Source organism: Lucilia sericata, unplaced genomic scaffold (assembly GCF_015586225.1).
Source record: "Lucilia sericata isolate MDLA Ls3-8-SP2 unplaced genomic scaffold, ASM1558622v1 Contig005380F_arrow, whole genome shotgun sequence".
Lineage (NCBI taxonomy): Eukaryota > Metazoa > Arthropoda > Insecta > Diptera > Calliphoridae > Lucilia > Lucilia sericata.
In genome coordinates, this window is record NW_023997522.1 from 1 (window position 1) to 12500 (window position 12500).

The following is a 12500-nucleotide window of genomic DNA, read 5'->3' on the forward strand; positions in this document are numbered from 1 at the left end:
ATAGATAGATAGATAGATAGATAGATAGATAGATAGATAGATAGATAGATAGATAGATAGATATAGATAGATATAGATAGATAGATAGATGTAGATAGATAGATAGATAGATAGATAGATCGATAGATAGATAGATAGATAGATAGATAGATAGTAGATAGATAGATAGATAGATAGATAGATAGATAGATGATAGATAGATAGAATATAGATAGATAGATGATAGATAGTAGATAGATAGATAGATAGATAGATAGATAGATAGATAGATAGATAGATAGATAGATAGATAGAAGATAGATAGATAGATAGATAGATAGGTAGATAGATAGATAGATAGATAGATAGATAGATAGATAGATAGATAGATAGGATAGATAGATAGATAGATAGATAGATAGATAGATAGATAGATAGATATAGATAGATATAGATAGATAGTAGATGAAGATAGATAGATAGATAGATAGATAGATAGATAGATAGATAGATAGATAGATAGATAGATAGATCGATAGATAGATAGATAGATAGGTAGATAGATAGATAGATAGATAGATAGATAGATAGATAGATAGATAGATAGATAGATAGATAGATATAGAGATAGATAGATAGATAGATAGATATATAGATAGATAGATAGATAGATAGATAGATAGATAGATAGATAGTTTAGTTTAGTTTATTTGAGATAGATTAGATAGATAGATAGATAGATAGATAGATAGATAGATAGATAGATAGATAGATAGATAGATATAGATAGATAGATAGATAGATAGATAGATAGATAGATAGATAGATAGATAGATAGATAGATAGATAGATAGATAGATAGATAGATAGATAGATAGATAGTAGATAGATAGATAGATAGATAGATAGATAGATAGATAGATAGATAGATAGATAGATAGATAGATAGATAGATAGATAGATAGATAGATAGATAGATAGATAGATAGATAGATAGATAGATATAGTATAGATGACTGAATTTCAGATCGATCTTCCATGCTTTAATAACAGATATTGCAGAAGTTCTTTAGAAGAATGTACAGCTCTTTTTATATGAAATAATCAATTGTTTTTAGAAGTTCAGGGATTCCACTAATTGTTATAAAATCTATATCAAACTCCTTCTAATTTAACATTTCGAATAGAATTGATTTCAAATAATTTTCAATTTAAGCACAAAATACCGTCTTATGTATTAAATAAATTTTGTAAATAATTTAAGAGAATATTATTAAATCATTCCCTATTTGTTTAAAATAAGAAAATTCCTTTTTTGCAGTGTATCACATTCACTGCCCACATTGTTTATTTATTTTATATATTTTTCATTTTTATTTATTTAAAAAAATAAGACTAATTATACTTTAGTAGTTAAACAGACATTAGAGAAATTACAGAAAAACTACGACGCCAAGAAGTTACTTTCCTATTCCCCAAGAGGCTTTACGCTTTAAGCAATATTAAAACAAAAAAATTAATAAGTGTCTAAACTTTTTAATTTACTTAAAAAAAACACAAAATTTTAATATGTAGTAAATTAGTTAGTTGGTAATTTAGATAAATAATCATTTAATGAAATTTTCAAAACATTTTTTCTTTAAATTTAAATGTCTGCATGTACAGTGAGTGATTGGAAATTACAGAATTAATGACGTTTGGAGAAAGTGAATCATGGAAAATGATAAATAACTATTAAGTATATGACGTTGACGTTTAAAAATGATTTATTAGATGGTTTGTTTTTTTTGTATAACACATATAAGAAATCATTAAACAATTAAATAGACAACAGCCTATGTAGTAGTATTTTGTTTATTAGTTTTGTTTGTCAGCCGTTAACCTAAAAACATTAGTTGATAAAAATCGTTATTATTAATAAACTTGACCTACATTAATTTGTCCTTTTTTTGTCGTGTTATCCTTTCGTTTATCAATTATTATTTTTTATAAAAAGTAATTTTCCTATTTCCCTTTTTATGTCATTCCTTCATTTGTTTTTTTGTTTATATTTATATATTTTGTTTTAGTTCCAAAATGTTAACTATTTTTTTATTGTTTTGTTGGCCAAGGTTATTTTTGTTCAAAATACAACACAATTAAATATTAATGCCAAAAGCGTTTTTTTATTTTATTATTGTTATTTATGCTCTTTAAACTGCTTTTATTTTTGTGCATTATTAGTGTTTGTTGGTGGGAAAGACAAAAAAAGACCAATTACTTTTTTTTTTTTTTTGATATAAACAATTGGGGGCTCATCTTTTTTTGTTTAGACCGGCGGCTTTTTTTGTAAATAAGTGTTTTGTTTATTTAACCGCAAAATTTAGGTCATTAACAATTTAGTTGTTTTTGTGTGTTTCTCATACTTTAAGAGTAAAGAAAGTTGTCAATGCAGTTTGCTTAGAATTTTGTTTATATTAAGGATTGAAAACTTCACTCGCTCAGGAGAGTTCGTATAGTAAAGACGTTTTTGTTGGTTTAATTTAAATCTGCTCTTGGTATTAAAACTTTAACTAGAGAACCGATTCTCTTTTATATTTCCGATAAATTGATTATATTAAGAGTCAAAAGTTTTAGAATTTAATGACTACAATTTGACGTTTTAGACTACCTTAGAAGATACGGATTATTGATGTAAAACTTAGAATGACAAATCAGATGTCAACAATTTGGTAATGGTTAGTGAATACTACTGGTTTTGATAACAACTAGGGAGAAATTATTCCCCCAGTAGACTAGACTATAGACTAGACTATAGACTAGACTATAGACTAGACTATAGACTAGACTATAGACTAGACTATAGACTAGACTATAGACTAGACTATAGACTAGACTATAGACTAGACTATAGACTAGACTATAGACTAGACTATAGACTAGACTATAGACTAGACTATAGACTAGACTATAGACTAGACTATAGACTAGACTATAGACTAGACTATAGACTAAACTATAGACTAGACTATAGACTAGACTATAGACTAGACTATAGACTAGACTATAGACTAGACTAAAGACTAGACTATAGACTAGACTATAGACTAGACTAAAGACTAGACTATAGACTAGACTATAGACTAGAGTATAGACTAGACTATAGACTAGACTATAGACTAGACTATAGACTAGACTATAGACTAGACTATAGACTAGACTATAGACTAGACTATAGACTATAGACTAGACTATAGACTAGACTATAGACTAGACTATAGACTAGACTATAGACTAGACTATAGACTAGACTATAGACTAGACTATAGACTACTATAGACTAGACTATAGACTAGACTATAGACTAGACTATAGACTAGACTATAGACTAGACTATAGACTAGACTATAGACTAGACTATAGACTAGACTATAGACTAGACTATAGACTAGACTATAGACTAGACTATAGACTAGACTATAGACTAGACTATAGACTAGACTATAGACTAGACTATAGACTAGACTATAGACTAGACTATAGACTAGACTATAGACTAGACTATAGACTAGACTATAGACTAGACTATAGACTAGACTATAGACTAGACTATAGACTAGACTATAGACTAGACTATAGACTAGACTATAGACTAGACTATAGACTAGACTATAGACTAGACTATAGACTAGACTATAGACTAGACTATAACTACTATAGACTAGACTATAGACTAGACTATAGACTAGACTATAGACTAGACTATAGACTAGACTATAGACTAGACTATAGACTAGACTATAGACTAGACTATAGACTAGACTATAGACTAGACTATAGACTAGACTATAGACTAGACTATAGACTAGACTATAGACTAGACTATAGACTAGACTATAGACTAGACTATAGACTAGACTATAGACTAGACTATAGACTAGACTATAGACTAGACTATAGACTAGACTATAGACTAGACTATAGACTAGACTATAGACTAGACTATAGACTAGACTATAGACTAGACTATAGACTAGACTATAGACTAGACTATTAGACTAGACTATTAGATAGGGACTAAGAATAGACTATAGACCAGACTATAGACTAGATATGACTAGACTAGAGGACTAGACTTATAGTACTAGACTATAGACTGGACTATAGACTAGGACTATAGACCTAGACTATAGACTATGACTATAGACTAGACTATAGGACTAGACATAGACAGACATCGAACTAGACTATGACTAGATATAGAATAGACTATAGACTAGACTATAGATAGACTATAGACTAGATTTAGACTAGACTATAGACTAGACTATGAATAGACTATAGACTAGACTATAGGTACAGACTATAGACTAGACTATAGCCTAGATATAGACGAGACTATAGACTAGACTATAAACTAGCTATAGACTAGACTATAGACTAGGACATAGATAGACTATAAAGACTTCAAATTAAAATTTACATTTAGTTTTTAAATTGATAAGGCCACCTTCAATTACACTCAACTTTTAACAAACTCATAATTAATTTAATAACTTTTCATGGCCAATTTTCTTTTTTATTTTCCAGCTTTAAAACTCTTTTACAATAAAATTATTTCCTGAAACAATACAAACCAACGAAAACACAGGGGATCATGTTTAAATTATTATTAAATTTCCAAACCAGGAAATAAAAACAATATTTTTTGGGGGAAAATATCTTAAGAAGAAAATAAAAACAAATTTGTTTTCTTCAATATAAAAAGAAAAGTAATTCACAAACAGAAATATTTTCCCAAAAATTACAAAATTTAAAAATAACTAATAAAGGAAATATATTGGCAATGACCCTTACAACTGCCAGCGCTACAACAGCCAATAATACACAGGAAACTATTAGTAGTAGCAGTAAAAAAATGGATGTTAAATGTGCTACAGCTGAAGAGAATTTACCCACCTCCGAAATGGATTTATTAGCAAAATTAGAGGCAGCCAATAAGCTGATTGAAAGTGATGCAAAATCCCTAAACTCATTGCATTCCACACACAGTCGTAAAAATTCCGATACTAGTCAAATAAGTATAACATCAAGTGAGTTTTAGTAAAATAAATTTTAACGATAAGAAACTCTTTTAATAATAACTTTTATTTTTAATAAAAAACAGATGGCAATTCCGTGGCCGAGGAGGACATCTGGACCACTTGGGCCACCATATTAAATGATTGGGAGGGAGCTTTAAAACGTAAAAATCCCTGTGTCAGAGAACTAGTACGACGTGGTATACCACATCATTTTAGGTGAGTTCTTGATTTTAAAAGGTCTTTAAATTAACGATTTTAATTTGTTTACATTTCTTGATTTTCAGAGCCATTGTTTGGCAACAGCTTTGCGGTGCTAATGATGCTGATAAAAAACAATATGCCGAATATATTAAGGCCACCTCGGCTTGTGAAAAGGTGATACGACGTGATATCGCCCGTACTTATCCCGAGGTGGATTTCTTTAAGGAAAAAGATGGCCCCGGTCAAGAGGCTTTATTTAATGTTATCAAAGCCTATTCTTTACATGATCGTGAGGTCGGCTATTGCCAGGGTTCGGGTTTTATTGTTGGTCTTCTACTCATGCAAATGCCCGAGGAAGAGGCTTTTGCTGTTTTGGTTCAAATAATGCAACAGCATCGTATGCGTGATATGTTTAAGCCATCGATGTCGGAACTGGGTTTGTGCATGTATCAATTGGAAAATTTGGTGCTCGAACAGATACCAGAAATGCATATACACTTCCAACAACAGGTAGGTTAGGTGGAGAAGATAAGATTATAATTTATGAAGAGTTTAGATTCTTGAACTTTGTTAGTCTAGTCAATAGTCTAGTCTATAGTCTATTCTATATTCTAGTCTATAGTCCAGTCTATAGTCTAGTCTATGGTCTAGTCTATAGTCTAGTCTATAGTCTAGTCTATAGTCTAGTCTATAGTCTAGTCTATAGTCTAGTCTATAGTCTAGTCTATAGTCTAGTCTATAGTCTAGTCTATAGTCTAGTCTATAGTCTAGTCTATAGTCTAGTCTATAGTCTAGTCTATAGTCTAGTCTATAGTCTAGTCTATAGTCTAGTCTATAGTCTAGTCTATAGTCTAGTCTATAGTCTAGTCTATAGTCTAGTCTATAGTCTAGTCTATAGTCTAGTCTATAGTCTAGTCTATAGTCTAGTCTATAGTCTAGTCTATAGTCTAGACTAGACTAGTCTATAGTCTAGTCTATAGTCTAGTCTATAGTCTAGTCTATAGTCTAGTCTATAGTCTAGTCTATAGTCTAGTCTATAGTCTAGTCTATAGACTAGTCTATAGTATAGTCTATAGTCTATTCTGTAGTCTAGTTTATAGTCTAGTCTATAGTCTAGTCTATAGTCTAGTCTATGGTCTAGTCTATAATTTAGTCTATAGTCTTGCCTATAGTCTATTCTTTAGTCTAGTCTATAGTCTACAAATAAACATTGTTTCTCTTCCACCTTCTCTCCTCTAGGGTTTCCAAACTACCATGTATGCTTCCAGTTGGTTCCTTACTCTCTATACAACTTCATTAAATCTAAATATCTCATCACGTATTATGGATGTTTTCCTCAGCGAAGGCATGGAATTCATATTCAAAGTTGCATTGGCTTTACTACTATTGGGTAAAGATACTTTACTCTCTTTGGATATGGAAGCTATGTTGAAATTTTTCCAAAAAGAATTACCCAAAAAAGTAGAAGCTGATCCAGAGGCTTTCTTTCAATTGGCATATTCCATTAAAATCAATACAAAACGTATGAAGAAAATGGAAAAAGAATATCAGGATGTAAAGAAAAAAGAACAGGAAGAAATGGTAGAACTAAGACGTTTAAGAAGAGAAAATCGTTTACTTAAGCAACGCAATGAATTGCTAGAGGCTGAGTCGGCTGAATTGGCAGATCGTTTGGTCAGAGGTCAGGTGTCAAGGGCCGAGGAAGAGGAGACTAGGTAGGTTAATAAGATTTGAATTATAAGGATAACAATTAATTTTTGTTTCTTGCTTTAGCTTTGCTATACAAACTGAACTCATGCAGCTGCGTCGTTCGTATTTGGAAATTTCCCATCAATTGGAAAATGCCAATGAAGAGGTGCGCGGCTTAAGTTTGCGTTTGCAGGAAAATGTAAGTTTTTTTCTTATTAAATTTATTAATTTGTAAATTCCCCTTTAACTTTCTGGTGTTAAAGAGACTCCCTTCCGTTTGATATAAAAACCCTTTTACCATATCAATTCCTGTTTTATTTATCTTTTGTGCTCACACTTCATCATGCTGTATCTAATCACGTCACTCACCCATTTATCATTTAATTTCATAATTCTCTATGGATAATGGCTAAATACAAATTTTTACTTATAATTTTCTGTTTTTCTTCCCCCTCGTTTCTATTTTTTTTTTGGAAAATATGTGTATATTATTTTATATTTAAAAAAAAAAACAATTTAAAATGGTTGTGGTGAAAACAATTTACATTATTAAAAACAAAAAACACTTACATACACTATATTCACACTACAAAACAAACCAACAATACTTTTAATACAAAAACAAAATAATAATGAGCGCAGAATGTACCCCTCGAAAGCGTAAGTAATTTTGTTGTTAATGGTTGTTTTTTAAATAAAGAAAAAGTTTTTCTTTTTTCTAATTTATAAATTTTTTAATTCTTTTTGTTTTCTAACAGTATTCTAACATTGCATGTTGTGTTTAAATAATTATAATAATAATTTATGTACTTTTATGTTTGTTTGGATAAAAATGGAAATATAAAGGATAGATAGATAGATAGATAGATAGATAGATAGATAGATAGATAGATAGATAGATAGATAGATAGATAGATAGATAGATAGATAGATAGATAGATAGATAGATAGATAGATAGATAGATAGATAGATAGATAGATAGATAGATAGATAGATAGATAGATAGATAGATAGATAGATAGATAGATAGATAGATAGATAGATAGATAGATAGATAGATAGATAGATAGATAGATAGATAGATAGATAGATAGATAGATAGATAGATAGATAATAGATAGATAGATAGATAGATAGATAGATAGATAGATAGATAGATAGATAGATAGATAGATAGATAGATAGATAGATAGATAGATAGATAGATAGATAGATAGATAGATAGATAGATAGATAGATAGATAGATAGATAGATAGATAGATAGATAGATAGATAGATAGATAGATAGATAGATAGATAGATAGATAAGATAGATAGATAGATAGATAGATAGATAGATAGATAGATAGATAGATAGATAGATAGATAGATAGATAGATAGATAATAGATAGATAGATAGATAGATAGATAGATAGATAGATAGATAGATAGATAGATAGCTAGATAGATAGATAGATAGATAGATAGATAGATAGATAGATAGATAGATAGATAGATAGATAGATAGATAGATAGATAGATAGATAGATAGATAGATAGATAGATAGATAGATAGATAGATAGATAGATAGATAGATAGATAGATAGATAGATAGATAGATAGATAGATAGATAGATAGATAGAATAGATAGATAGATAGATAGATAGATAGATAGATAGATAGATAGATAGATAGATAGATAGATAGATAGATAGATAGATAGATAGATAGATAGATAGATAGATAGATAGATAGATAGATAGATAATAGATAGATAGATAGATAGATAGATAGATAGATAGATAGATAGATAGATAGATAGATAGATAGATAGATAGATAGATAGATAGATAGATAGATAGATAGATAGATAGATAGATAGATAGATAGATAGGTAGATAGATAGATAGATAGATAGATAGATAGATAGATAGATAGATAGATAGATAGATAGATAGATAGATAAATAGATAAATAGATAAATAGATAATAGATAGATAGATAAATAGATAGATAGATAGATAGATAGATAGATAGATAGATAGATAGATAGATAGATAGATAGATAGATAGATAGATAGATAGATAGATAGATAGATAGATAGATAGATAGATAGATAGATAGATAGATAGATAGATAGATAGATAGATAGATAGATAGATAGATAGATAGATAGATAGATAGATAGATAGATAGATAGATAGATAGATAGATAGATAGATAGATAGATAGATAGATAGATAGATAGATAGATAGATAGATAGATAGATAAATAGAGAACTGATCGTCTTGCTTTGCAACTTGCAGGTGATATGTGCTGAAGTATATTTTCATATTTATCTACATATCATCCATTAGTGTGTTTTAAACTTATTTTTTAATTATCATATAAATTAACTTTTTTACTTCTAAAAATTTGTATAATTATTTTAAAATAATTAACGAATCCTTTAAATTAAAGAAATGTATGTATATTTTAGTATTTATTGGTTTAAATTTTTTTATTAAAAGCTTTAAATCATCATAAAATAATCATGCTTATTTTGTTAAAATTAGTTTTCTTAAAAAAAAATATATAAAGATTTTTTTATTATAAAAAGCAGATTATTATTTGGAGCATGTCTAAAACTAAATATAATCGCAAAATCTATAATACTAATAAAATCCTTTTAAAAAATCTCTATAGAACAATTCACGTCAATCCTCTCTCGATGAATTGTGTATGAAAGAGGAGGCTCTTAAACAACGCGATGAAATGGTCTCTTGCCTCCTAGAGGAATTGGTTAAGGTACGACAAAGTTTGGCCGAAAGTGAAGATCAAATACGTAATTTGAAAACCAAAATAGAGGAATTAGAAGAGGATAAAAAGACTTTGCGCGAAACAACGCCCGACAATTCAGTTGCCCATTTACAGGACGAACTAATAGCCAGTAAACTGAGAGAGGCAGAAGCCAGTCTCTCGTTAAAAGATCTCAAACAGCGAGTACAAGAACTAAGTACTCAATGGCAAAGACAATTGCAGGAACAACGCAATGATCACAATTCACATCCAGTGGATTCAACACCCAAAAAGCTGCTAACAAATCTATTTGATTCTTCCAAATCAAATGAACATACCCAGAAATTGGAAGAGGAACTAATGACTACACGCATTAGAGAAATGGAAACATTAACCGAACTGAAAGAGTTGCGTTTGAAAGTAATGGAGTTGGAGACACAAGTGCAGGTCTCAACCAATCAGCTGAGACGTCAAGATGAGGAGAATAAAAAGATTAAGGAGGAATTAGATATGGCATTGACACGTGAAAAAGAGATGTCCAATAAGGCTAGAGAACAGCAACATAGGTATTTAGAAAAGAATATTTGTATTAAAATAGAAATATTTAATTTTGTTTGTTTTGTTTTATATTTAGATACTCTGATTTGGAATCTCGCATGAAGGATGAATTGATGAATGTAAAAATTAAATTCACCGAACAGTCTCAAACAGTAGCTGAATTGAAACAGGAAATTTCCAGATTAGAAACTAAGGTAATGTATTAAATGGAAACCTGCTATATACATTTTAACATTTTGTAAAAGTTTAACCTTTTATCCTTCGAATAAGTTGGTTAGTTTTTTGTTGTTGGTTTAAATTTTGTTCTTTTTATTTGCTTTTTTTTAGAATTCCGAAATGTTAGCCGAAGGTGAACTACGTTCCAATTTAGATGACTCTGATAAAGTGCGTGATCTGCAGGACAGAATCGCCGACTTAAAAGCCGAGGTAAGTTCTAGTTTTCAGCACAATTTGTTTTTTTTAATTATACAATTGACCCTCAAACCCTTGTCCAAAGCAATTATATATTTTTTGGTTAATAATCATTTCTAACCTTTTCATCCTCCTCGTTCGTGTACATAAAGAATAATAACAATTTTCTTATCACCTACACTTTACATATAAAAAAATTGGTTTTGGTTCTTGACACTTACATCATTTACATTTCCGTTTAAACATAAATCATAATTGTTCACTTTTTTTTTAAATATTTAGTTGGTTTTTCTGTTTTTCGTTTTTTTTTTAATTATAAGATCGCCTATCACTTCACATTTTAAGCTATTTTATCATCATATTCATACCACAATGTTATCACAACTCTTTACTTATAAATCACCCAAATTCACCCTACAACTGATACACTTTTCTTTTTTGTTTGTTTTGTTTATTATTATTTTTTGTTTGAAAATAAATTTTGTTAGATTTTATTAAAAATTTAAAATTCTTTTGTTTACACCACCACCTTTTGAAAACAAAAACAATTTTGTTTGTATGTTTTTATGTATTTTTTTATATTGCTATATTCTTAATTATATTATAGTATACCACTACGCCTATAACAAGTCCCGATACTGAACCTTGGAAGTGGATAAGTTAAACGTTTTCCAAAGAAAATCCAAAATAAAAAAGTTAAACATTTGAAGGTCATTATTATTTTCTTTTCAATTAATCAGACTAAATCGAGTAAATACATATAAAAAACAACAATCATTTAATCAAGTTTCATATAAACTTTTATTTTTGAATGCGTTATAACCATGTTGTTTCAAATTGTTTACATTTTTTAAATGATTTTCGTTTTCTTTTAAAAGTTGAAAGTTTTTTGAGTTTTTTTGTTTTTTAATTTTGCATGATTGTTGTTGACTATTATTCGAAATGTTATCCTTAAAAAGATTTTTAAATTTAAAAGATTTTTAGAACATTTTTTTTCTTAAATTAGTTTTTCCCTTTTTGCATTTCATTAAATGTCTTAAAGATTTTTTCATTTGTTTTACAAGATCATTTAGTTTTAGTTATTTTTCATTAAATTATTTGGAATTTAGTAATAGGATTTTTGTTTAAATCTGTAATATTAATGGTCTTTAATATAAAGATTTGTCAGTATTTTTATTCACCCCTATACTTGAAATTTTCATTTCCCTCGAAGGGAAAATTGCTATCGTGAACTTGTTGTGAACAATTCATTCACAATAGTTGATTTTGTATGCAACAACTGTTCAATGTTTACAAAATTCCATTAACAAATTTCACAACAGGGGAATTTTTTTCACGACAAAAAAGTTAGTGAACGAAAAATGTGAAAAGGGAACATATTTCACGTGAAATTTTAATTGGCGATTTCTTTTTATAGGTTTGTAATTTTCCCCTCGGTAACTTAGCTAGTGTGGTAAAAATTTAGTAGTTTGCGAAACTATATCTGTAACAAAATATGTAAACTATTATTGCAAATAGCCATTGTTAATAGGCATTGCGAATAGGCATTATATTATAGACAATGTCTTATATAAGTTTTAAAATATAATCAATAATACATTAAGGGTTTTCATATAAGCTTCCAAAAGCTTCGCAAATTGTGCATTTTCGTTTTTACATTATATTTGACACAATTTGTATGGGATTTTACTTACACAACACTGATACATTTGAACTGATCATTTTAAACTAAATTTTCTCTTCTAAATAATACAGATAGTCATTTGTGCAAGTTTGCACACGTGTTTCATGAATACCCTTATTATTTTTACTTTAAATTATTCACATCTTTATTT

At 28.7% G+C, this 12500-nt stretch overlaps 1 protein-coding gene across 4 annotated transcripts in view; it reads left to right on the forward strand.

The window, feature by feature from the left end:
• Nucleotides 1–4550: 4550 nt before the first annotated feature.
• Nucleotides 4551–12500, forward strand: part of LOC119615490 (ecotropic viral integration site 5 ortholog) — a 10567-nt gene continuing 2617 nt past the window's right edge. Inside the window, exons 1-10 of one of the 4 annotated variants that reach the window (XM_037971493.1) lie at nucleotides 4661–5051; nucleotides 5126–5258; nucleotides 5327–5753; nucleotides 6483–6958; nucleotides 7017–7131; nucleotides 7575–7592; nucleotides 9604–10262; nucleotides 10331–10448; nucleotides 10582–10680; nucleotides 11273–11375. In XM_037971493.1, coding sequence (XP_037827421.1) covers nucleotides 4805–5051; nucleotides 5126–5258; nucleotides 5327–5753; nucleotides 6483–6958; nucleotides 7017–7131; nucleotides 7575–7592; nucleotides 9604–10262; nucleotides 10331–10448; nucleotides 10582–10680; nucleotides 11273–11329 — 2349 coding nt within the window. In that variant the 5' untranslated portion in view covers nucleotides 4661–4804 and the 3' untranslated portion in view covers nucleotides 11330–11375. Of the gene's footprint in view, nucleotides 5052–5125; nucleotides 5259–5326; nucleotides 5754–6482; nucleotides 6959–7016; nucleotides 7132–7574; nucleotides 7593–9603; nucleotides 10263–10330; nucleotides 10449–10581; nucleotides 10681–11272; nucleotides 11376–12500 lie in introns of all 4 variants that reach the window. The other 3 variants (XM_037971494.1, XM_037971491.1, XM_037971492.1) reach the window with 3 other exon arrangements.